The sequence below is a fragment of the Polypterus senegalus genome, chromosome 18, assembly GCF_016835505.1.
Source record: "Polypterus senegalus isolate Bchr_013 chromosome 18, ASM1683550v1, whole genome shotgun sequence".
Classification (NCBI taxonomy): Eukaryota; Metazoa; Chordata; class Cladistia; order Polypteriformes; family Polypteridae; genus Polypterus; species Polypterus senegalus.
Genome location: NC_053171.1, coordinates 35469374 through 35495678, shown reverse-complemented (window position 1 = coordinate 35495678; position 26305 = coordinate 35469374). Strand labels below are relative to the sequence as shown.

Here is a 26305-nt window from a genome sequence, read left to right as displayed (position 1 = left end):
ACAGGAGCACAGTGATGGAGAAGGTCACTGATGTAGTCTAGTGCAAGGCCATTTAAAACTTTGTAGTTTATTAAAAGAATTTTAGATTCAAACCTGTAAGACACGGGAAGCCAGTGAAGTTGAAGCAGGATGGGTGTTATGTGTTTGCTGTTGCTGGTTTGTGTAAGGACTCTTGCAGCAGAGTTTTGAAACAACTGGAGCTGTGATATAAGATTAGAAGGGGTACCTGCCAGCAGCGAGTTACAATAATCGATGCAGGATGTGATAAAAGCAGGGACAAGTTTCTCAGCATTAGAAAAGGAGAGGAAGGAGCAAACACGGGGATGTGTTACGGAGATGGAAGTAAGAACATTTCTTAATGTGGTTTATATAGTTGGAATAAGAAAGGGAGAAATCAAGACACCAAGATACCTTTTATTAAAAGATGATGAGATCACCATCAAGAGTAACTGAAAAGGAGCTCATTTTCCTAAGTTATGCTTTAGTGGCAATTTTCAAGAGTTCAGTTTTGTTGCAATTTTATTTTAAAGAGTTGTGCTTCATCCCGGTTTTTAGGGATCAAATGCTAGCTCACATTATTAGAGATGTTCAAAATGTCCTTAATGAAACCTATGATCCAAAATTAAATTTAAAGATTGTATCTTTCATTCATATAATTCTGGAGGGACAAGAAATGTATGCCATTGTTTTTAATGGATGAGGCATATCTCTGATGACTAAAAAAATGTTGAAGTCTATCTTCACCAGTTATGGTCCTAAGCAATTTGTCCCTGCATCTTCATAAGTGGATGCCTTCCTGATATACTTGACACACTAAAAGTGAAATAACATTGTGGACATTTACATTATCGACCACATGTTTCATGTTCTGCATACTAAAAACAGTCATGCCATTTTGGGTTAGGATTTCCTTCTGTATCAGTAAGTATTACTTGATTTAGCTGCCTTGACTGCTGTATAAGAATACATTACCTTTTCTGACAGTGCTCCATTTGACTCCAGTGCAATGTAATGTAAGTTTTTATCCAATCAGATTGTAATTTATTTTCTTTTATGCAAGATTTGAATGTCAGGAGTACATCAATAATGTGTTATGTCAGTAAACTGACGAAGGTAATTTTTGAGAGGACCAGGAAATGGCGTGATCAAGCAGAAAAGGAGACAATCGACAAAACCAGAGTGTGAGCCAAAATTGAGGTAAAAAAAAGGTCAGTGCCAAAAAGCAAAAAAAGGTATTTCAGCAAAAGGTGTGAAAGAACTTTTGAATTTGCAGATTGGATGATAAAGTAGACCTGCAGCAGCACTTTTAACCCATTGTGTAGATTACGAATGGGTCATGACCTTTGAGGCCACGCCCCTCACTTCATAGGACATGGGCCTAACAGGTTAGGGAAACAGTAGCAAACGTTAACAATTTAAAAAATAAGTTTATCAACTCCTAAAATATTAGGAGAATCAAAAAACAAGTGTCACAATCGATTTCTCTGGCCCAGAAAACCCCCAAAACGAGTCCAGGATCAATCACAACTATGCACAAGAAGTCATAAAATTTATTACAAAACCTATATTTTATAACAATGTTCTGTGTTTTGCTTTACTGCTGAATTTGTTTATTATTTTACCAATATTTCTGTTATTTATTTTCTGTGTTTGTCATGGGTACCTTCATTTTGTATATTTATTTGCATGAGGTTGATGGCTTGTGTTTGCTAGGCACATGCCAACATTTCCTGTGAGAAAGTGATAGCTGTTTTTTAAAAGATTCATCAGAACTTTGTTTACAACTTGAATTTAATTTTCACAACACACTTGCTATTTGTGTTTTTATGATTTTTTGCACTTTATTTAATATAGTCAAATATACATATATATATATATAGTATGGTAACAGTCTTTTTTCCCAAACTTACACATTTCAAAACTGGTTTACAAGGATGCGGCATACTTTGGGTAACATCTAACACACTGGGTCATGCGTTAGTGCTATGCAAAATGACTAGTATTGCTATGTGTTTTTGTAGAATAGAGACCAGATGTGGACTTGTTGGGTCATTGTAGAGTGTAGGCTAATGTCTTAGCCCAGGAATTCAGCCCTGTAATATTGGCATTCATCAGCCACGAGCCAGCATCCCTTCAGGTTAAAAAGATATGCTCACTAGGCACTTCTATCTCAACAAGCAATAGAAGAATTCCTCTATCTCCTACAGAAGGCTACAGCTGCTGAGCCGCAAGCAGTGCACTTCTTAGTTTTGGGACATGAGGCAAGGCTCTGTTCGCAGCCCCCTGGTCATATGTTCACCACTGGATGGTTACATATTAATTGACCTATAGCAGGGGTCCTCAATCCCAGTCCTGCAGAGCCGCAGTGGCTGCAGGTTTTTGTTCTGACCTGGTTGCTTAATTAGAAAGCAATTCTTGCCAATAAAGCACTAACAAGCTATGAAATTAAATTAACTCTGCTATGTCAGGTCATTCTCATATCCTAGATTTTCTTTCCCTTTCTATCATGCAAATGATTTGAAGGCTAAAATGGACGAGTAATTCTCAGTCCTTCACTTTTTTCTCTTCATTTTTCTTCCAAGTATTTAATTAAACCCAATAGTGCAGATAAATACACACAGGTGTAAATGTAAATAAGCTAAATGGAGAAATGCTGCTCTCTCGTCATTTGCATGTTATTGATAAGAAGGAGCAATTAAAATAGCTGTTTAAGACAAAATTAAGTAATAAGGGCTCAAAATCACTAAAGTGAAGCAGAAGTGTTACTTTAGCAATAAGTGCTTTTTATTAAGCAACTGGGTTGGAGCAAAACCCTGCAGCCACTGCGGCTCTCCAGGACCGTGACTGAGGACCCCTGGCCTATAGTATAAAAAATATTTTTTAATGAATCTTAAAGCATTAAAATTAACTGTAAAGGATGGCAATATACAGTATATATATATATATATATATATATATATATATATATATATATCTATATCTATAAATATATCTATATCTATAAATATATATACATACTAGCCATGTGTGCCCAACTACGTTGCGCGTGTTAAAGTTGTCTGTGAAGGGCTCCCTGTTTAACGCGGCTGCCAGTCGTGAACTGGGCCCTTCGTCGCACAGCATTATGATTTTTTTATAAGGGAAACCAAAATTAAAAAAGAAAACCCTTGGATATTGATTCGATAGGAACGGCCCACTCAGAATCACTGTCTGAATAGTAATTATGTGGTGGTGTAGGAGCATTTCTTTTTATGTCCGTTCACAGTCCGTCTCGTTTTCACGACGCTGTCATTTCCAATCTCCAATCTCGCAGGTTGCTTTGTGGCAATCCAAAGAGTAAGGCAATACACACGGAGCAATGGTTATTAAAGGGGGACACATAGATATCTAGGCTCTTTAAAGCATAAATAGGGATCACTTCACTGACATGTGAGCAAGGCACGGTACAACTGTGAGACACGCAGCACTCGCCGGGTACAACGTAACAATAATAATTTCCAGAACGTGCTGTTACATTGTCATTCATTTTACCCACTGTCTTACTTTCATTCATATGTTAAGTAGGCACGTACCTTTTATCTTCGGCAATCTCATTCTCTAACCAGGCCTCAGGAGCTAACCAGCGTAACACTGTCCACCACCCCTTTCGTTATTCCGGCACATTGTTAACATCCGTGAGTAACAACAATGTACTAAACTGGAAGGTGGTCTACGCATGTGTGGAATTCGCGGACAAACAAAGATCAAGATCTAAATGAAGATCTCTTTAGTTAATTTAAAGCACAACAATTTGTTTAGTTTGAATGTCTGTGTTTTGAGGTGTGACTGGAGTACTACAGTCTTCAGTAGTATAAGCCTGGAGGAGATTCTTAATGGAATGCCCATGTTTTAGCTGTCTCTCTACTGCCATCTAGTGCTTCTTCTTCTAATTCATTCGCGGACAAACAAAGATCAAGATCCAAATGAAGATTATATATATATATATATATATATATATATATATATATATATAACATTGCATACATTTGTGTATATTTAGTAATACGGCTCTTTCTGTAAAGGGTGGCACAGTGTTGCAGTGGTAGCGCTGCTATCTTATAACAAGGGGACCAGGGTTCATGTCTTGGGTGCTCCCTGCGTGAACCTGTTTACTTGTTTTCATTATGTCCGCCTCATCCAGGGATTGAAGCTGGGATGGGCTTCAGCTTCCTCGTAATCTTGCTCAGGATATATGGGTTGGATGGGTGGATGTCTTTTAATAGGTTAGTATACATGGTGGTACTGCATAGTGATCTACTATAAGGAGTTGTGTGCCTGTATAACACGGTGACATGGGAAGTACTATAGCCCCCTGTGCTTATGATGATATTGTAATCTACTATGTAATGTTCCATATTTTGGAATTCTTGTCTACCATATGGCTTGGAGTCAAGGACTGCCAGGAAAGGCCCCACCCCCATGAATTAGATTAAGTGGGGGTGAAAATAAGTAAGTTTATAATATATTTATTTAGCTGACAATAACACATTTCAGTTGTTTTCACGTTTCAAGAGATAAAATGATGGTAGATGAAATGTCTCAGGCAAATGGTAAAGCAGCATGGGGGAGTATGAAGAAGTAATAGCAATAGTAGTTGTAGTATTAATATTGAGTTTTAATATTGTGTGCAGAGTACAGTGGAATTCTTTCCTGCATGTCTAACCAACACGCAACACGTCTCCACTCTCAAGCGCCATGGTAAACAAGTGTGTTGACCTTGTGCTTTACAGTCCAGTGCCTTTGCCACTTGACTGCACTGCTCATGAGTAAATTGACCTTCTCATTTTTATTCTTTGGGGCTACAAATCGCACAGCGTATAGCATAAGTGTTTAAAAAAACAAAATAACAATCTTTCTTTATTCAGCATAACATCTTGCATGCCACTCATGTCTGTTCACGTAAACAGCGCATTTCTATTCAGAGATACACTTGTTGTTCTTGTTTCCTGTTGAATGACCCAGCCTTGATCTGGCGGCCCATATAAATGCAATATTGTGAGAGGTACTGAGATGAAGAACACCAGACAAACACGGCTACTTACAGAGAAATCGGTGATATCTGTGTGGTTTCTTCCCCAAACATCTCCTTTCTGTGGTCTTGTTTCCCTCAATGAGTTCTTATGCTGTTCTACAGAGTAATGGTGCAGGGCCTCCTGTTAATCTGTAATCCCAATAAATTCCTGGTAATCACATAGCACTATGTGGCACACCCATTATTGCAAACTGCTGTCTTGAAGAGAGTAGCAAGTCTTATGGGGGTTAGGGGGTGGTGAATTCTTATTCAGGCTAGTATTTATTTTTAAGGCTTAATATTTACTTAACTAGAAAAACTTTGATTCCTTGAACACTAACAAGATTTCTGTATTTCTACACTTTCGCAGGATACGCACATTATAACTCTCCGTTAGATTTAGGCTAGAGGCCATATATTTTACAACTGTCAAACTGATTCCAATATAAGGTCACAGGGGTGTTGGAGACCATCCTGGCAGCTTTGGCCATAAGTCAGGGACCATGACTATGTGGGACTCTATTTCCACACAAGACACAATCACTCACACAGCTTCATGCAGGGCTAGTTTAAGAAGAGAAAAATATAATTATGGAATCAATGTGCAAACCTGACAGTGCTTAGAACGCAGAACCCAGGATTTGTTGAAAGGTTAGTTAAAGGAATATGTAGGAGGCAGACAAAGTATTGTAAAAGAGCATCTCTTTATTTTGTCAACCATCCAAATGAATCCAGTGAAAGCTCTCTGACATAAAACACCAAAATGGGATGTGTTCCTGCAAAGATGGGATTAGCAGTGTCTGCCATGTCTGCCACTGGGAGGTGCCAGTGCATGCAGCTACTGTAACTGCAATATACATACAGTAAGGCATTTATGCAATGTACTGTCTCACTGCCCTCAAAATGTCCTTTTATGCAGCCTTTTAACTGAGTTCCCTGCATGGTGAATCTGATGTCACTGAACTCATTTTCCACTGGGCTGACAATGACATCCAGTGGCAAAAGAAAATGAATTGACCATGTATTTTCATGAAAAAAAAATGTTCGCTTCATCTATCTTTACCTATCTATATATTTTCTGAACCCACCCATTGTCTCATCCTTAGGACCCTAGAGAGTCACACCCTACCCTTGCAACAGTGAGTATGAAATAACAGTTCAATCAATCCATTGTATTTACTATTAGTAATTTCTCTATATATCCATTTTCCAGAGTCCACTTCTTTTGTAGCTAGAGGATGGGCGTCTGAACTGACCCCTGGGACCCCTGGGTCCAAGTCAAGAACAAACTCTGAATGGGACACCAGTTGATTGCAGTTTACCCAGCAAGCTTATAAATATTAAAATTCACCATTGTCTTCTCCTAATATGGTCTCATGTAGATGTCAATTAATTTGTTTGAGAAAGCTGTTCTTTCCAGGATATACTTTGCTATAATTTTCCACTTTTATAACTGTTCTTTTCTAAGGATTAACAATTATTTTTTAAATTGGCCACTGCCCTGTGTAACTGTTTTTCTGTTATGAGAGTTTTTATTTTGGAAATGTCTGGGAGGCATTATCATTAATGACGTTTTTCACTCTTCCAGGGCATCTGAGGGGTAGCACCTCCTTAAGAGCAGAGAGTTGTGCTCTCCAATCCTTCATCCCACCCCTTGTGTTCTTTAGGCACGTCTCACTTTCATTAGTTCTCACATTAAGTTGTTTTTTTGGCTTTTATCTCCCTTGTGCTATTCCATTGATTGTTTTCTGTCCTTCTACCTAAACACGTCAATGCACCTTCTACAGTTTTCAGGAGATATCTCACCTTTGCATCATGATTCATAACATATGTATGAGCAAACCCAATGAATTTCACAGGAAGTTCCTCCAATCTGCTCCAGCTGGTGTTAGTGCAGCAGCAAATATGAACACCTAAACCAGTCCGTTTTTGAGCTGATGGTGGATCAAGTTTCTTTCATTTTACAATGCAGGTTTTAACTTTGGGAGGATAGACTACTCTGTGAAGACCGGGCCATGATTCATGAGGGTTTTCTGAAATTAGGGTGGCTGAAATTGTTTTGTGCTATAAAGAAAGTAAATTTTTCAGTTCTTTTTGCACTTACCTGCACCTTAGTAGTAATAAACAGTTGAGCATTAAAACTTAAACATCTGTAAAGGTCTAGAGCTGGTTGATCTGATGAGTTTCACTGTATTATTCAAAGTAAAAATTCTCATAGGTCTGCTAAATTGCTTAAGACCCCACATGAAAAGTCCTTAACAGGCCTGAAGGAGGTTGTTTTTCCCGTTCTTGCTACTATGGACACGGCTCCTACCAGTTGGAACAAACACCCTCATATGATATTCTACAGCACTGACAGAACTAACGTGCAGACATGCACATGGCCCTTGGAACGAGGAGCCAATGTATGTACGAGTGAACACAGTAACACATGTACATCAGCAAGAGCAAACAGTCTAGCTCTCCAGGAATTCTAACCTTAGCTGTAGGTACTGTAAGGTCTGGATTAGGGTTCAGGTGGCAAGATGCGTAGACGTTTACCATAAACAAGTAAATGTGACAGGCATAACAGCCCTGAAGGCTATTCTTTGTGTATACCAGTAGGGGTCACTGGTCTAGTGCTCTAGGAATCGGTGAGCAGATGGGAGTAGTGCTGGTAGAGAAGACAGTCCCCAAGTAACTGCATTATATGAATATTTAGGGACACAGTCACAGACCAGGCAGGCTCTGCTGTGTCTGCACAGAGTATAAATGAAAAAGGTCTACCAAAGATGGTTCTTGGATCACTGTAACATGGGACTATGGGGACCAGAGCAACAGTTCAGTCAGATTTCCTGGCCTTGACAACTTGTAGATATCAGTATTCAGTATCTTCAGGAATATCTGACTAAAGATGAACAGGAATGGCAGGGATAACGATATCTGAATCTCCACAATTTGGTAATACGTGGAAACTACAGAAACACATCAAGCGGTCTTTCAGTCCATATAGCACAAAGATAGTCACTCCAGCAATATCTGAGCTGAAATTAATGGTAAAAGAGACAGGAGCCTAGATTGTTGGTACTGACATCAAAAAATGGGAAACTATTTTATCTTTTCTCCGTTCTCCCTCTTTGGAAATAACTTTGCAGAGCAGAAAAGGACTGTTGGGAGAAAAAAGCCTAAAAATGTTATTATAGAAAAGTTTGTGAGCCAGTTCCAATACATTGTTTTAGGTCCTGGCACCTTGTGGATCACAGTGCTCTGTTAGTCTTTTATTTACTTTTATAAATAATAAAGTCTATTGCAAAGGAAAAAATACAGTCTGCTATAAAAAAATAAAGTAAACCAACAAACACATAATACAAGGAGTGGCCGCTGACTTTCATTGTGTTACAGGCAGGCTCTTTGGTTTGACAGGGGACAGCGATACCACTGACTGAAGCCCTCTTATCTCAAACCCAGCAGAGCTTCTGCGACACAATGCCAGCCTCTCATTAAACTCTCTGTCATCTATGACCATGGATCCTTGGGTTGGTCCCCCCTGAACTGTGGACTCAGGACCACAGAATGTACCAAAGGGGGTCAGTGAATGGTCCTGGATCAGGCCAGAGGGATTGACACAGTCCCATTGGCACGGCTGCGGCTGCGTGTGTGCACACTGGATTCTGTCAGCTCCTCTCCATGCTCCTCTCCTTTCTTCTCAGCAAATCCAGTCAGGAAACGTAGTGTCACTGTGTCCCACTCCTCCGGCAGAAGCAGCAACAGGAAGCCAAGGCAAATGATGGATGTGGCAGTCAGGCGAACCACACTAAATATCACCTCATGCTTGAGGACATCTACAGCTGAGGAGACCAAGAAGACAACAGAGAGAAAAAAAAGAAAGAAATTAAAGCAGTGAGGAAGGAGAGCCATGAAAGGAGATCAGCAAAGAAGTGAAAGGATACGGGGGCAACAAATAAAAAAGGGGCAAGAATGATGGGAATTGGCAGAGGAAGTGAAGGATTAAATAAATAGTCATTTATCACTTTTCATAACCAGTTTATTCTGCTATATCTCAATAGAAAGGTAAAAATGATTCCAAATGACACTTCAGTCCATCCCATTCATGCAAACACTCGCTGAGACAGTTGGTGTCGCCGCTTAACAAGCATGTCTGCGGGAATGTGAGAGAAAACCAGAGCAGCTGGAGAAATCCCACAAATATTACATGCACAGAGAGAAAGAGAGAGCTTACTATAGAAATAAAACCATAAAAATGATATTTTAGCAGGCTGTGTGTTATGGTCACAAACATAGGACAACATACTGGGAGCTACAAAAACAAACTGATGGATGGACATAACTGAGGTGAAGATAAGAATAAGCAGACAGGAAAACCCAGTACTGCTTTCATAGGACCCCTTAAGCTTCTACCTAACTAATTAAATAGAAAAGAAATTGAATTAAAACCAAAAGACAGGTCAGGACCGTGACCCATTAGAGAAAAGGCTCGTCCTTAAGAGGACAAATTGAATCAATGAACCATGTGGTGAAAGAGCAAAAGGGCAAAAGAAAAAACGGTCAGGCTTCATTATCAAGATCAAAACTACCAAAATAACCAAAGACAAAATGAGAAACACAATTTAAAGTCAAGTAAAATGTCAAAAGATGTAAACCACAATTAGAAAGAGAGTTTCAAATTAAAACAAAAAAAATTAAAAGCGGTCTTTGGTTTTTATTTATATCCAAAACTTCATTGTCCAAATTAGATGCCATATGCTGATAAAGAGACAATTATGTGTCCTGCAACAAGGCATCAACGGTATAAACAAAATGCAGCCAAGTAAAACTACCACAAAACAGTTGTGCTCGCACCAAAGTAAGGATGTCACTATCATACTGAAAAAAAAAATCATAATCAAAGTTAAAATGAATTTAATGAAGATGAATTCTTTACTGTAAGAAATTCCGGGTTATGAGAAAGTGTCAGTTGAAGCAAGGTGGAGTATATGATAAGGTACCACGGCATTCGCTGGGTTGCAGGGGGGCTAGAGCCTTGGTCAGTAAAGTATTATGATTAGAAGAAGCAGACAATTTACACCTAAATGCATAAACTGGAATATTCACACCAATGTTACTGGTGTGTGTATGTGGGGCTGAGATTACAGAAAAGACAGAAAGGTGACTTGCCAGAACATTATCAACAGTAAACCGTCAAGCTCTGGAAAGGCTTTGTTTCAATTGTTGTTATTGTTTCAAGGATTTTTAATCACTGAAAAAATTTTTATTCAGGTTGTCTTCTTTACATTTTTAATCAGGTATTGATTGTTGATAAAGTCACTGGCTTCTCTGGTTGAGTAGGCATTTGCTGCAATGCAATGTCCAAGCTGTTTTTCAGTCCATGGAAAGACTTCTGAGATCCTGAACTCCATTTATGTTAATCAGTTTCAAACCAGTTTGTCTTGCTGTTTGTTTAGGTCAGGGGTCCTCAATCACGGTGGTCCTGGAGAGCCGCAGTGGCTGCAAGTTTTTGCTCCAACCCAGTTGCTTAATAAAAAGCACTTATTGCTAAAGTAACACTTCTGCTTCACTTTAGTGATTTTGAGCCCTTATTACTTAATTTTGTCTTAAACAGCTATTTCAATTGCTCCTTCTTATCAATAACATGCAAATGACAAGAGAGAGCAGCATTTCTCCATTTAGCTTATTTACATTTACACCTGTGTGTATTTATCTGCACTATTGGGTTTAATTAAATACTTGGAAGAAAAATGAAGAGAAAAAAGTGAAGGACTGAGAATTACTCGTCCATTTTAGCCTTCAAATCATTTGTATGATAGAAAGGGAAAGAAAATCTAGGATATGAGAATGACCTGACATAGCAGAGTTAATTTAATTTCATAGCTTGTTAGTGCTTTATTGGCAAGAATTGCTTTCTAATTAAGCAACCAGGTCAGAACAAAAACCTGCAGCCACTGCGGCTCTCCAGGACTGGGATTGAGGACCCCTGGTTTAGACCAACCTGTGTAATAATGTGCGCTAATTATGTACTCAAAATAATTATTGGTTTATAAAATTTGTATTTGTATCTACATGCGTACTTGTCACGACGCTCTGCATCTTAATTTCAGTGAAGAATGCTATATCAGAATAAACTGAATTGAACTGAGCTGAACATTGTTCATAGGGGCATGCTGTGTAGTGTGTATTTTAAGCATTTCAAAGTATAGAACATGTGGTTTTGATATTTTCCTATTCAGTGAGTTTTGGTTTAATTCCTTTGATCACAATGCTAGTGCTTTGCTTACTTAGTAAACTGAAATGAACCCCCAACTGCTCTTCTTATTTTTTCTCTTAAAAAAAAAAAATCTCTGCCACTTATACAGTAGATAACAGTAAATTCAAGTAAAGAGTTGTTTAATTTTATATAAGGATCAAAATGTTTGCAGCAATAAACAAAGTTTAGTCAGATTAATATGTAATTTATTAAAAAAAGTCCTTTATATATTAATACATTCCTGACCAAAGACTATAAAATACGTGCTACAACCTGTGGAACTTGACACTTACCAAAGTAGAGATAAAGCCTTGGACAAGGGACTTTAAATGGACACACATAATCATCGGAGACCCTACTAATACACCAAGTTATTCCATTTGCTTCATTCAGCTGAATTTATTTGCAAACATAACCCTGTATTAAAATAACCTGCTAAGTGTATCCCTCCTTAACTACGACCATATCAGATTTGACAGTTCCAGTGATTCTCAGTCGCAGCCTTTGGCCTTTACTGTACATAATCTTAGCAAGTTGGCAGCATGTGTTGGTGCACTCTAGTGAAGCCAGTTGTGAAACGTGGAATGCCCAGTGACTCCCTTCAGCTAGTCCACAAACCCCACCAGATGTTGTACAAGATAAGTAATAAATAACCTTCCCTCAGTGTTTTTACTTATTATTAAAATGTTTATAGCAACCCACAACTTTACCTTCCATCCATTATCCAACCCGCTATATTCTAACCACAGGGTCACGGGAGCCAATCCCAGCCAACACACGGCGCAAGGCAGGAAACAAACCCGGGCAGGGTGCGCGCGCACACACACACCCCCAAACACTAAGGACAATTGAGGATCGCCAATGCACCTAACCTGCATGTCGTTGGACTGTGGCAGGGAACCCACGCAGACACGGGAAGAATACGTAAACTGCACACGGGGAGGACCCGGTAAGCGAACCCTGGTCTCCTAACTGCGAGGCAGCAGCGCTACCCACTGCTCCACAACTTTACCTTCTTAGGCAATTTTATTCCAATTTTCTATTATATCTTCCATGTAATTACTTACGTAGAAATGTATTATTTTGTGTAGTATGTGAAATTGTGTTTTGAAGAACACAGCTACTGTGCTCTTTTAAAACTTAACTTTACCTTGCATATTCTTGCCCCAGTTTTTAATTTCGGGATTGTCATTTACATTTAACTAGCAGACCACGTGCGCTTCGCTGCAGTCGCTGTAGCTGGAATAATTATGTATGTATATGTGACTTATAGAGCTTCTTTATATACAACATTTTTGGTAGTAAATGTCTACTAAACACTAAAGTACAAAAACGAAGTAGAAAGTAACAGTAAACCGCAACACCACCGGGAACACCGGCACACCGCGTCTACTAAACACTAGAAACACTAAAGGAAAAAATACTATTCAGTAAGTACTGCGTCTAGTAAACAGTAAATCAGTAAAAGAGAGAGGACTAAACAGTAAGGAAAAAGAACGGCAAGACCGCGTCAGCTGCGGAGCTCAGCTCGGAGCGAAATGAAGTGAATGAAATGACGTGAATGGGAGGGGAGATGATCACGTGACTCCCCCACCCGCCTTAACTCGCCATCCCTCCACAAACACACAAACACAGTCTCTCGGATCCCAACTCTCCTTTATATAAATCAGTAAAGAAAAGAGGACTAAACAGTAAGGAAAATGAACGGTAAAAGTGCATCAGCTGCAGAGCACAGTGGAGCTCAGCTCGGAGCGAAATGAAGTGAATGAAATGACGTGAATGGGAGGGGAGATGATCACGTGACTCCCCCACCCGCCTTAACTCGCCATCCCTCCACAAACACACAAACACAGTCTCTCGGATCCCAACTCTCCTTTATATAAATCAGTAAAGAAAAGAGGACTAAACAGTAAGGAAAATGAACGGTAAAAGTGCATCAGCTGCAGAGCACAGTGGAGCTCAGCTCGGAGCGAAATGAAGTGAATGAAATGACGTGAATGGGAGGGGAGATGATCACGTGACTCCCCCACCCGCCTTAACTCTCCATCCTTCCACAAACGCAGTTTCTCGGATCCCAACTCTCCTTTATATGTATAGATTACTGTATTTGTCTGACACCCTTATCCAAGACATCATGCACACAGCATTTATGATACAATTTCTTTTGGTTTTCCAGTTGGAGCACAGGCAGGTCAGGTGTCTTGCTTATTGTCACAGACTGTCAGTAGCAGGATTTGAACCTACAACCTCAGGGTTTGAAGTCCAAAGCTTTTAACCAGTACACCACATTGCCATTTTGTTAGGATTATTACCAGAGTGTCAAGGAAGATTCATCAAAAACCTTCTCAGCATTTAAAACTATTGAAGTAAATGTATTGAAAAATTGAGAAAAGGAACATTCATAATGACAAAATTCAAGGCAAATAAAAAACAAGATTACCAATCACTAAACCAAGATGATTAAATACTAGAAATTCTATTAGAACATCTAGGTCAAAAAACAAAAAAAAAAGAAGAATTAAAACTGTTATGTTTTAGTTTAAATCTCTGCTTCCTCATAGAAACATTAGACTTTGTACCTTAAGAGAAGTATTAGTAGCAACTTGAGAAGGTAGACTTACCTGCATTACCTGGGACACTGAGAATAGTGCCAATAGAGATGAGGATTGGGTAGGTGATCACAACTCCCACATTCACGAGGATATTAAAGGCTGTGAGGGGAGAGGCAGAGAGACATTACTGTACAAATACACAAAGATACTCCTGCTACTTGCACACTGAGGTCCTTATCAAACTATAACTGTTCTACTATTCCATCCTCCTCCAGCCATGCTAGTGTAGATGTGTCCAGCAGGCACAGGACTACATGTAAGTGATTGCAACTTTAAGTATCACAGCATTCCAAAAACACTGATGCTAAGTGAAACTTTGAAGAACCATTTATGAATTGGTTTGGGCTGTCAGAGCTCTGTGGAGGACCAGAATGCAACAATACATTTTAACTTGTTGGAAAGAGAAGAAATTGCATTATTTGTTAAAGAAAGGACCAGGAGATGAGAGATGCCAAAACTTTCTGAGTAAAAGCAAAAGTCAAAACCATATCAAAACAAAACTGAAAGTAACCCAAGACTAAAACAAAAACCAAGACGCAAAGTCAAAATTATGCACAAAAATTCTAAGCCTTTAAGTCTTTAATCTCTAGAAACGGTGATAGTTTTTACTACTAGTCTGAATTTGTGGACACCAGGTAAGGTGCGTTGTTGGAGACATAACGACATGCACATTCCAGGTGTCACATGAGAGCAACAGAGCACATTGCTATCAACAATATGACTTCCAGATCCAAAGGAAAAAAAAATCCCAAATTGACAACCAAAAATGTAACCATAATACTGCAATAATAATTCCAAAAACGAGTGAAATTCAGGAAAACAAGCAGAATCATTACATGTTTAAAGAGTTAAATTGAATGGCATGAGATAGACTGGAAGATGTGAATTGCTTAGAACATGTGTTGGAGTCGGTGGTTAAGATTCTGTTTAATTGGGTTTTCTAGGGAATGGAATTACAAAGTTTATTTTAAGAAACTAGCAAGGGAAATAGGTGTAAACAGGTAAAAACAGACATTTAATATCTGAGGGCACTGTCTTAAAAATCTAGGAATTTATTTTCTTGGCTTTATACTGTGAGTCTTTTGTGGAACTGGGATTGGACCAATAGCCTGTTTCTAGATGAAGTGAAATGAAATGACCTGTATGGAGTGGAATCTAGCACGCACCTCTGTGAGGTAGCATGAACAATCATTTGGGCATCTTAAGTAGAACTTACTATTTAAACAGAAGGCTGAAGTGTTCATGGAGAGTTTTATTTGTCCTTATTGGTTTCTTTATGGGTAGAAGAAGACAAAAGCGTGTGGTCACTCACCAAGCCATAATCCTGCCACTCCACACAAGTAACCCCATGGAAGAGCTGAGAAGGAATTCCAGTGTTCCACTTTAGTGAAGAAGAGGATGACTGGGGTGCAGGAAATGAAGATCAGATTGAAAAAGCCCAGAGTTGAGAAGAAGTGAGCAGCTTCACCAAAGTTGGCACTGCCCAAGAACATCTTAAAGAGAACCTAAAACATTAAGTAAGCAACACATGGCTATAAGCAGTCCAATTGGAATCTCATGGTGACTGGGAATTCCTCAAAGGCAACGTTATATAATCATGACTAAAAATGGCCAAAGCAAAGATGGAGATTTCTCTGATCATCCCAGCTCTCTTTTAAGAGAGCTGATCAGTAAATTCCACTTGAATGAGAATACACTCCATCACATGGCGGGCGCCTTGTTTCACTATGTACTGTACACACACCTTAAAGGAATACTCCACCGAAAAATGATATTTTTGTATATGTTGCATGTGTACAAAATACACTGGGTAAAGTAACATATACAAATATTTTTAAATGAAGTATTCCTGTAAATGCAATACCAATTTATATTGATATTTTGAAGAATGTAAAATGTTACATTATTAGGTCCTTTCAAATGCAGGAATAGGTACTGTACATGAGGAAGTATTAGGCAAGTAGTCCCAGGTTAACTGGGGTGCTACAGTCAAGTCAGATATTTACTAATGAAGTAAGACTGTCATCTTTCTCAGCTCAGTTTGCACATCTCCCATTGCTTTGTAAATTGCTTTCCTTTATTTATTGTTTCTACAAGCTTAAACGTTAAAACCGTTAATAAGGTTTGAGCTATTTGCTTCCCTTTGGCCAATTAGTTACGGCCAGCAGTAAATATTACTATAATAAAATTGTATTTCCTAAACTCCTTGGAGGTTGCCTGTTAATCCAATGAAACACAACCTGCCTAGCCAATTAGCAGACAATCTGCATTTTCATGGCACGCCAGTAAGTGTCACTGTTCTGATCCCTACTCTGATGGACACAGTTTTACATCTTTTAAGTCCGTCTTTTCTGCAATAGCAAAACTGTAGTGGCAGAAGAACTGAAGGGGCGATATGCTGTGCAGAAGAGACTCACTACGAGACTAAAGAGGAATATTCTTTGTTTGTCTACTCCACTTATAGAGCGTTCTCCTCAAGGTTTCTGTTTTATGTCTTCACAGGACAAAAACATAATGCTCACATTTTAAATGTATGCAGACTGACTAATTGTATATTTTCAAAATTTCTGTAATTAAATGAAAAATGTAAATTCAGTTTTTTCTTTACTATTACTCAGCATTGTGTAAATAGGATATGCCCTGTCTACTACTTTTTCCTAATGTACAGCAACTAAAATCTCCAAAATGAAGGCTAATTGCATATATCTGGTTGTAGACACATAGCAAACAGCACAACCACTTAATTCATTGTAACACTGTGGTTCAATCAAGAATAAAACGAGGTGTTGGCTTTATACGTTGTAAATAGTCTCTTGAGCAATGCAATGTGGAAATAGCCGTTATTGAGCCAACATCTTCTGGTGAAAATGAATACATTGTAATTAAATGAATATATAAAAATGTGCCACAGAGTTTTATCTTTATAGATAATTAACCATTACCACCTCTAGAGAAGACTGCATTACCGCAATGCCTGTTTAGCAGGCCAGACAGCTAAAACTGCATCTTCAGAGTATAAACTAACAACAGCCTCATGATATCTTGCTTTACCCTGGAAAGAATAGTGCAAACCATTTTAATGATCGTAGACAAGCACATTTTATCATTAAATAAATGGAAATTACACTGTGTGCAACAACTGTTTATTATTGGTTATGTGCAAATGATCTCTGTTAAATTTGCAAAAATAAATGGTGTTTTGTGACCAGAATTACATAGGAAGAAAGTTATTTAGTTCCTCTCTGGAAGTGTTTAGATGAGCTAAGTCCGCATACATCTACCTGTAGTTTAGTGTTTAAGAGAACTTCTCTAGTAAGGAAAAAAAATCACCAGACCCATTTCCTGTGATGTACAGACATTTTATTGCGCTGTTAAGCCCGTGGTAGTAAGATACCTGCTTTTCCAATTATGATAATAGTCTTAGCGACTGCAATCTTAAAGATGCTTTGTACAGGGCGGTCCAGATCTAATGATGCAGATCCAGATCGTCTGGATGACTTTGATTTATGCGGGACGATTCCAGTTCGGCGCGAAGGTGATTCTTCATGTCGTCAGTTCTCATACTTCTCGATGGACCGGGATTTTTTGGGTGATTTTCTATGTAATAAACTTAATAAGTATTAGCGTAATGAAAATTGCATAATTAGATCTGGACCACCCTATAGACAGATATGGTGCTTCCTACATGCCCCTTGGAGTGAGCTTATCTTGAGCATCATCCAGAAACAAGAAGCAGTTACCAGGTGATGACAATGGGCCAGTTCCTACGGTAACTTGCATTTTATGTGGGAAAATATTCAGAGTGTGACATTTTTGTAAACCACATTGCACTCACCTGCGGTGATGTCAGTGAGAGCCATGAACTAAAGTTGACTTTACTGGTGCGCTGTTGATTACCTATGCAGGTAACCAGCAGCTGAGTGAAAAGATTAGGTAAACATAACTTGTGTCGACTGGGATTTAGAGGACAACATTTATGGTTTTACACCACAGGAGATTCTTTTTACTGAGTAGTGTATCCCACAATTGAGAAACTGCATGTGAAACTAATTTTTGGATCAGTTTTACAAGACTGTATGCAAAAGGAAACTCCTCTATTTTGCTCATTACTACTGTTAATGGTGAAATACATAAGGTGACATGTTCCATTCATATGCACAAGTGTTTCTCTTGACAGTACGACTAGAGCTAGATAAAATTAAACATATAGAGCGCACGTTTATTTTATACTAGTAAATATTCCAGTCATTGGTGTATGATCTTCATGTTAGGTTTTGCTTTATGGAGAAAAAAAAATCCAAACCTACATGGCCCTGTGTGAAAAAGTAATTGCCCCTGAACCTAATAACTGGTTGGGCCACCCTTAGCAGCAATAACTGCAATCAAGCGTTTGCGATAACTTGCAATGAGTCTTTTACAGCGCTCTGGAGGAATTTTGGCCCACTCATCTTGGCAGAATTGTTGTAATTCAGCTTTATTTGAGGGTTTTCTAGCATGAACCGCCTTTTTAAGGTCATGCCATAGCATCTCAATTGGATTCAGGTCAGGACTTTGACTAGGCCACTCCAAAGTCTTCATTTTGTTTTTCTTCAGCCATTCAGAGGTGGATTTGCTGGTGTGTTTTGGGTCATTGTCCTGTTCCAGCACCCAAGATCGCATCAGCTTGAGTTGACGAACAGATGGCCGGACATTCTCCTTCAGGATTTTTTGGTAGACAGTAGAATTCATGGTTCCATCTATCACAGCAAGCCTTCCAGGTCCTGAAGCAGCAAAACAACCCCAGACCATCACACTACCACCACCATATTTTACTGTTGGTATGATGTTCTTTTTCTGAAATGCTGTGTTCCTTTTACGCCAGATGTAACAGAACATTTGCCTTCCAAAAGGTTCAACTTTTGTCTCATCAGTCCACAAGGTATTTTCCCAAAAGTCTTGGCAATCATTGAGATGTTTCTTAGCAAAATTGAGACGAGCCCTAATGTTATTTTTGCTTAACAGTGGTTTGCGTCTTGGAAATCTGCCATGCAGGCCGTTTTTGCCCAGTCTCTTTCTTATGGTGGAGTCGTGAACACTGACCTTAATTGAGGCAAGTGAGGCCTGCAGTTTTTTAGACGTTGTCCTGGGGTCTTTTGTGACCTCTCGGATGAGTCGTCTCTGCGCTCTTGGGGTAATTTTGGTCGGCCGGCCACTCCTGGGAAGGTTCACCACTGTTCCATGTTTTTGCCATTTGTGGATAATGGCTCTCACTGTGGTTTGCTGGAGTCCCAAAGCTTTAGAAATGGCTTTATAACCTTTACCAGACTGATAGATCTCAATTACTTCTGTTCTCATTTGTTCCTGAATTTCTTTGGATCTTGGCATGATGTCTAGCTTTTGAGGTGCTTTTGGTCTACTTCTCTGTGTCAGGCAGCTCCTATTTAAGTGATTTCTTGATTGAAACAGGTGTGGCAGTAATCAGGCCTGGGGGTGGCTACGGAAATTGAACTCAGGTGTGATACACCACAGTTAGGTTATTTTTAACAAGGGGGCAATTACTTTTTCACACAGGGCCATGTAGGTTTGGATTTTTTTTTCTCCCTAAATAATAAAAACCATCATTTAAAAACTGCATTTTGTGTTTACTTGTGTTATATTTGATGATCAGAAGCATTTTGTGTGACAAACAAGCAAAAGAATAAGAAATCAGGAAGGGGGCAAATAGTTTTTCACACCACTGTATGCAAGCTTGAGTGCATTTCATTTCTTTTAAATGCAGCTCAGCTTATAGTAGTTGCACCTCGATTTGCAGCCTAAGTATTTACACACAAATCTGTTCTGTTCCAATCCTACACCTTTTCTGGAAAGCCTCATCGAAAGTTACATAAAACATAGCAGTCTCAGGTTTGTGACTGCCACACTGATACAATGTGGCCTGTTAACCTAGAAGAGATAAAAAGGCTGACCTTATAGAGTGCTGATGTGGATGCAGAACCAACCGCCAAAGCCACGCCTATGATGGAGTCACCGTGGAAGCCATCAGCATAAGCCATCATCACAATGCCAGTGATGGCCATGATGGCAGCTACTATCTGCAAAACAGAATTCGCTCTTAGAGTACTGCAGAAAACACTCCTATCGTAATTCTTCTTGAATCACTTTAAATGCTTTGTGCAGTCAAGACCATTAAAATCGATACTGAAAACTGAAGACAAAGTGAGGAGTAAGAAGACAAATACGGAACAGGAGCATATAACAAGACCCCTATAGAACAGACATACAGTAAGTAATAAGGCGGCACTGATGATGAAGTAGCAGCTGGCACGCTGTGCAAGGAGGTCAGAACAGAGTAACACTGTCAAAACACAAACAGAAACACAGTGAGAAGATAAATGGGCACTATACCCCTCAAAAAGGAAACCAGAAGGTGAAAGCAAATAAAACTGGACAAGCAGGCAGATCACGTTCCAAGAAAATTAAATAAAAAACTGTACATTGAGAATAGGCAAACAAAACCAGAAAACTCACACGCAAGCCAACCTGGACAAATACAAAAGAGGCATATTATAGAAAATAAACTGTTTAGGGCATGCAGTGATGGAGTAAAAACAGGGAAAATGGGATAAGCATGGAGGACCACATAGTAAAGGTAAATTGAACATACACAGTGGAGGTGGACAACAAAACCTTGAGAATCTTAGAGAAATAGAGATGTGCTAAACAAAAAAGACAGAAGCCAGCAAACTGGGGACATTTTCAGTAAATGAGATGCCAGATGATTTTGAGCACGAGGAAGAAAAACAGAATACAGCCACAAGAATAAGGTAGAAGACTAACAAAGCAAAACAAACAGATTAGCAAAACAAAGCCCAGCATCAATGTGACATGAGACACAGATATAATGAATCAGGGAAAACTCAAAGCAGGTAAGCTGAGGAAATAAAGCCCCTAAGGAAGCTGGTAGAAGAAGGCATGTGACCAAGAAGACACAGTTCGATTTCCCAGCTGTATTTCATTTTTAGAGTTATGACACACTTCATAATTACATTTTAAACAGGCTGTGTCCTTGCAGGAAGAGTAAATGCCTCTTGGTTAATTATTCAGCCTTTCTTCAGAGGTTTCTTCATGCAACACTGGGGCTCCATTCCCTGAGTGCAACCTTCACAGCCGCGCACCTGCCCAGCATTAAGAAGCTAATGTGGCCCACTCACCCTGACACCCATGAAGCGGTCCTTGAGGACGATCCAGGACAGAAGGAAGACAAAAGCTTTGTGGCAGCAGTATAACGCTGAGACATCAGTCGCTGTGAGCTTTCGTAAGGCCAGGAGATACAGGTAATTGGTGAGCGTCCACAGGATGGAAAATGGAGCCGTCCGTTTCAAAAAGAGCTTCAAGGTGAGGCCATCTTCTCCAAATATGCGACTGCACTCCCTGCAAACAGAAGCAGAATTTGGAAAAAACTATGGAATCTCACTCATATTATTTGAAATACAGTTAAATGAAACCAAACTTTCCATTCTAAGCAGCAAAGATGAGAACTGAATGGTCATGAAGTTATGTCTGACAGTTAGTACTAGGGTGTTGTACCGTGTTAGCCATTATGAAAGCAGAGAAAAGCCAAGCAAAATGACACCTTTTATTGGCTAACTAAAAAGATTACATTATACAAGCTTTCGAGGCAACTCAGGCCCCTTCTTCAGGCAAGATGAAAGCTTGTACACTCACCTAAAGGATTAGAATTAGAATTAGAACAATCTAGACGAGAACAGGCCATTCAGCCCAACAAAGCTCGCCAGTCCTATCCACTTGCTTCCTCCAAGAAAACATATTGGTGTTATTAGGAACACCTGTTCAATTTCTCATTAATGCAATTATCTAATCAACCAATCACATGGCAGTTGCTTCAATGCATTTAGGGGTGTGGTCCTGGTCAAGACAATCTCCTGAACTCCAAACTGAATGTCAGAATGGGAAAGAAAGGTGATTTAAGCAATTTTGAGCGTGGCATGGTTGTTGGTGCCAGACGGGCCAGTCTGAGTATTTCACAATCTGCTCAGTTACTGGGATTTTCACGCACAACCATTTCTAGGGTTTACAAAGAATGGTGTGAAAAGGGAAAAACATCCAGTATGCGGCAGTCCTGTGGGCGAAAATGCCTTGTTGATGCTAGAGGTCCGAGGAGAATGGGCAGACTGATTCAAGCTGATAGAAGAGCAACTTTGACTGAAATAACCACTCGTTACAACCGAGGTATGCAGCAAAGCATTTGTGAAGCCACAACACGCACAACCTTGAGGCGGATGGGCTACAACAGCAGAAGACCCCACCGGGTACTACTCATCTCCACTACAAATAGGAAAAAGAGGCTACAATTTGCACAAGCTCACCAAAATTGGACAGTTGAAGACTGGAAAAATGTTGCCTTTTCTGATGAGTCTCGATTTCTGTTGAGACATTCAAATGGTAGAGTCAGAATTTGGCGTAAACAGAATGAGAACATGGATCCATCATGCCTTGTTACCACTGTGCAGGCTGGTGGTGGTGGTGTAATGGTGTGGGGATGTTTTCTTGGCACACTTTAGGCCCCTTAGTGCCAATTGGGCATCGTTTAAATGCCACGGACTACCTGAGCATTGTTTCTGACCATGTCCATCCCTTCATGACCGCCATGTACCCATCCTCTGATGGCTACTTCCAGCAGGATAATGCACCATGTCACAAAGCTCGAATCATTTCAAATTGGTTTCTTGAACATAACAATGAGTTCACTGTACTAAAATGGCCCCCACAGTCAGCAGATCTCAACCCAATAGAGCATCTTTGGGATGTGGTGGAACGGGAGCTTCGTGCCCTGGATGTGCTTCCCACAAATCTCCATCAACTGCAAGATGCTATCCTATCAATATGGGCCAACATTTCTAAAGAATGCTTTCAGCACCTTGTTGAATCAATGCCATGTAGAATTAAGGCAGTTCTGAAGGCGAAAGGGGGTCAAACACCGTATTATTATGGTGTTCCTAATAATCCTTTAGGCGAGTGTATATTGTAATCTTTTTAGTTAGCCAATAAAAGGTGTCATTTTGCTTGTCAGACATGTAAAATTCTTTTCCAACTGTGCAATATAATCTGTATTTTAAAATGTTAAGAGGTGTAATTTCGAAGCACAGAGTTCAAGATACTACTTTATTTGAAACCATACAGGTATTATCAGAAAAAGTGCAATAAAGTATTAGAATCTGAACTGCAATAATATTATGAAGTTAAGTACTAGATTAGAAATACAATACAAACAGGACTCTTTTGATATCCACACTCCATCTATTGGTGGCTTTGAAAATTACAATACATAAATAGCTAGACTACAGAGCAAGGTGGGTGTCAGGGGGGCCAAAATGTGATTACAATACACATAAGGCTCACATTATTTTTGATTTGCAAAAAGTATATCTGAGAGTGAGTAAACGGCACATAACAGCACAAACAACCTTATCAAGCCACGTCTACAAGCCAGACACGCTATGTATCAATCAAACACACTGTTAAGTTGGCAATGGTTGTTTTTGCTTTCCATTTATCTTTTCAGTTGTGTTGTAAGTTCATTTGTACTGTCATTCTATTAAATGATTTCCCAACAGGCATAACCAATATAAAATACTTTCCTGCACCGCATTTTCACTTGCCTTCTCTGGCCATATTCTAATAATAATAATAATACATTTCATTTTATACAAGGCGCCTTTCAGAGATTTCAAGGACACCGAACAAACAATAAATAAATACAAAACACAATTATAAACAACTTAAAACATCAGAAAATCTAAAAATTAAAACCAAAAAAAAAAAAACCACTATAATTAGGAGGAAGAAGAAAAAGCCATTTTAAACTAATGTGTTTTAAGTTTACATTTGAAAGATGAATATGATTTGATATTTCGGAGATCCGCAGGTAATGAGTTCCAGTGCTTGGGAGCAGAACGGCTGAAAGCTCTGCTCCCCATGGTGGTTAGACGGGCAGGAGGAACGGTCAGATGGGTGGAGGAAGAGGATCTAAAGTTACGGGATGGAATGGCAACATGTAGAAGGTCAGACAGATTTGGAGGTGCGAGGTTATGGATGGCCTTAAAAGTTAGTAGCAGAATCTTAAAATCAATACGGAACTTGATCGGGAGCCAATGAAGCTGCTGCAAGACCGGAGTAATATGGTGAAAAGATGGGATTCCAGTGATGATACGTGCTGCAGAATTCTGGACTAACTGAAGCTTGTGAAGAGATTTATTAGGGAGACCAAAGAGGAGTGAATTGCAGTAGTCCAGCCGAGAAGTGACAAGACTATGAACAAGAATGGCAGTAGTATGAGGAGTGAGGGAGGGACGAATGCGATTAATATTACGTAAGTGGAAGTAAGCAGACCGGGTGATGTTATTAATGTGACATTGGAAAGATAGAGTACTGTCGAGGATGACACCCAGACTCTTGACCTGAGATGATGGGGAACCAACAGAGTTATCAATAATAAAAGAAAGATTATTGATTTTGGATAATGATGATTTTGAACCAATGAGGAGAACCTCAGTTTTGTCACTGTTTAATTTAAGAAAATTTGAAGAGAACCAGGATTTAATTTCAGAAATGCAGTCAATAAGTGAGGGTGGTGGAAAAGAGGAGGTAGAGGATATTCTGACCCAAATCTTGATTGCAGTTATTTTTATACTGAAGAGATTTGTTGTGCAAAGAAACTGTTGTCGGGTTCACACTAATTTATTATAAAACAAACAAACCTCTTCTTGATCAGCAGACAAAATGTATCATGCACAACTGATGAGTGGAGAACTTTAGGAAGATGTCCTAGAATGGCGATGGTACAGCAGTGAGTAATAAAATGTTATCTGGTAACACATGACTAAACCCTTGCCTATGACTTCATTTGATTTCTTCTAGTATTCCAGTGGCCATATGTATTTCTTGTACTAACAAGGCTGTCTGGACGGGCTTATCATTTGTTGACATGATGCACCAGTGCCATACTTTAGCTCTCATGTCTATTTGCTTCTTGATTAATCATAATGTTCATACTAAAGAGCTCAATGTTTATCAGCCAGCTGCAACATGCAGACTTTCTGAACCCCACTGAAGAAGATTTGAAGCTTTATGATATTTTTTAACCTGAACTCTTAAAGTTAACTTTAAAGTATGCAATTATACAGTAATAAAAACAAACTGCATCTGAAAACGTCAGTGGTATGTCCTGTGTGGTGGGTAATAAATACAGTAACTTAACTGTTAGGACGCATGAATATTTAATAACCTGTATATCTATTTGAGGATTTTCTCTGTGGTACAAATACTCTCCTTGGAAAAAAGTGATTGACTTTGACTGAAGACCCTGCACTGACAACTCCCAGCCCATTCTGTCAAATAAAAATTTCGGTCCAAGTGGGTGTCCTTAAATTTATTCTTTTAAAGAATTGTACAAAATCCTAACTTCTAGAGATTCTACACCATCAACAGGGACAGTTTTATTCTCATCCAGTTCGTGTCCTCCTTTCGACTTAAAACAGGGTGATATTCTGAAAGGGATATATAGCATCCAGTCCACTATTGGTTAGAAAACAATTTATGACATGTCTACCAATATCTCATGACCAAAGAGAGGATCATAGTTGCCATTTTTACTGGTATGCTAATATAACCCCTTCATGGTGAGTACTATTACAAAGAGCTTTAAAAAACAAGTCATGTTAACATAAAATATTAAAAAAACGCATGGCAGATATACAGTATAATATCAAAAAGAGAGTAGATAAAGGAAGCAAGTGTGGACTATGGCTGGCCAGTCATCCCGGCCAATACCCCCAAGCCACTAGATGCAGCATGGTGGTGCTCCGAATGCCAGCAGGGAATTATGGACAATGGAGTTTTCATCCACAACCCTGCTGGATACCACAGAGGCTGCTAGAAGATGCTGCAGGCAGGAGCAACGGGTGTTTTGCCTACAACCCAGAACTGCATCCTAGTTGAGGGAATGACGTGCTTCCGAGTTGAAGAAGAGGAGTTTTTATCTGACCCGAAAGTGTTACCGGTCATATGGACAGAGAGAGAAAACACTTCCGGGTCATGGACTATAAAGGACTGGGAGAGATCCCAGACGATGAGCTGAGCCGGGAGGAAGGGTGGCAACGTGTCTGGGAGAGTGGAGGATTATTGATTTATTATTGGAGTATTGTGTTTATGAATATTGTGGAGTGGAGGGTGCTTTGTGCACATATTAATCATAATAAAGTCAACATTTGGACTTTTATCTGGTGTTTGGCATCTGATCTGAGGGTTCAAGGGGACGACAGCGCCCCCTATCTGTCACACAAGCTATGAACAGGGGAGAAAATGAAGTATTACTGACTCCGCATTCAGGCAAGAGACATACTT

At 39.3% G+C, this 26305-nt stretch overlaps 1 protein-coding gene across 3 annotated transcripts in view; it reads right to left on the bottom strand.

Annotated features, from left to right (window-relative positions):
- Positions 1 to 5735: 5735 nt before the first annotated feature.
- The window catches only part of slc35f4 (solute carrier family 35 member F4), a 135275-nt gene continuing 114705 nt past the window's right edge, over positions 5736 to 26305 (bottom strand). For all 3 annotated transcript variants that reach the window (XM_039741722.1, XM_039741718.1, XM_039741721.1), the window contains exons 3-7: positions 21094 to 21313; positions 19849 to 19974; positions 15216 to 15408; positions 13913 to 14002; positions 5736 to 8877 (exon numbers count right to left, since the gene is read on the bottom strand). In XM_039741722.1, the coding sequence (XP_039597656.1) occupies positions 8636 to 8877; positions 13913 to 14002; positions 15216 to 15408; positions 19849 to 19974; positions 21094 to 21313 (871 nt within the window). In that variant the 3' untranslated portion in view covers positions 5736 to 8635. The remainder of the gene's footprint in view (positions 8878 to 13912; positions 14003 to 15215; positions 15409 to 19848; positions 19975 to 21093; positions 21314 to 26305) is intronic.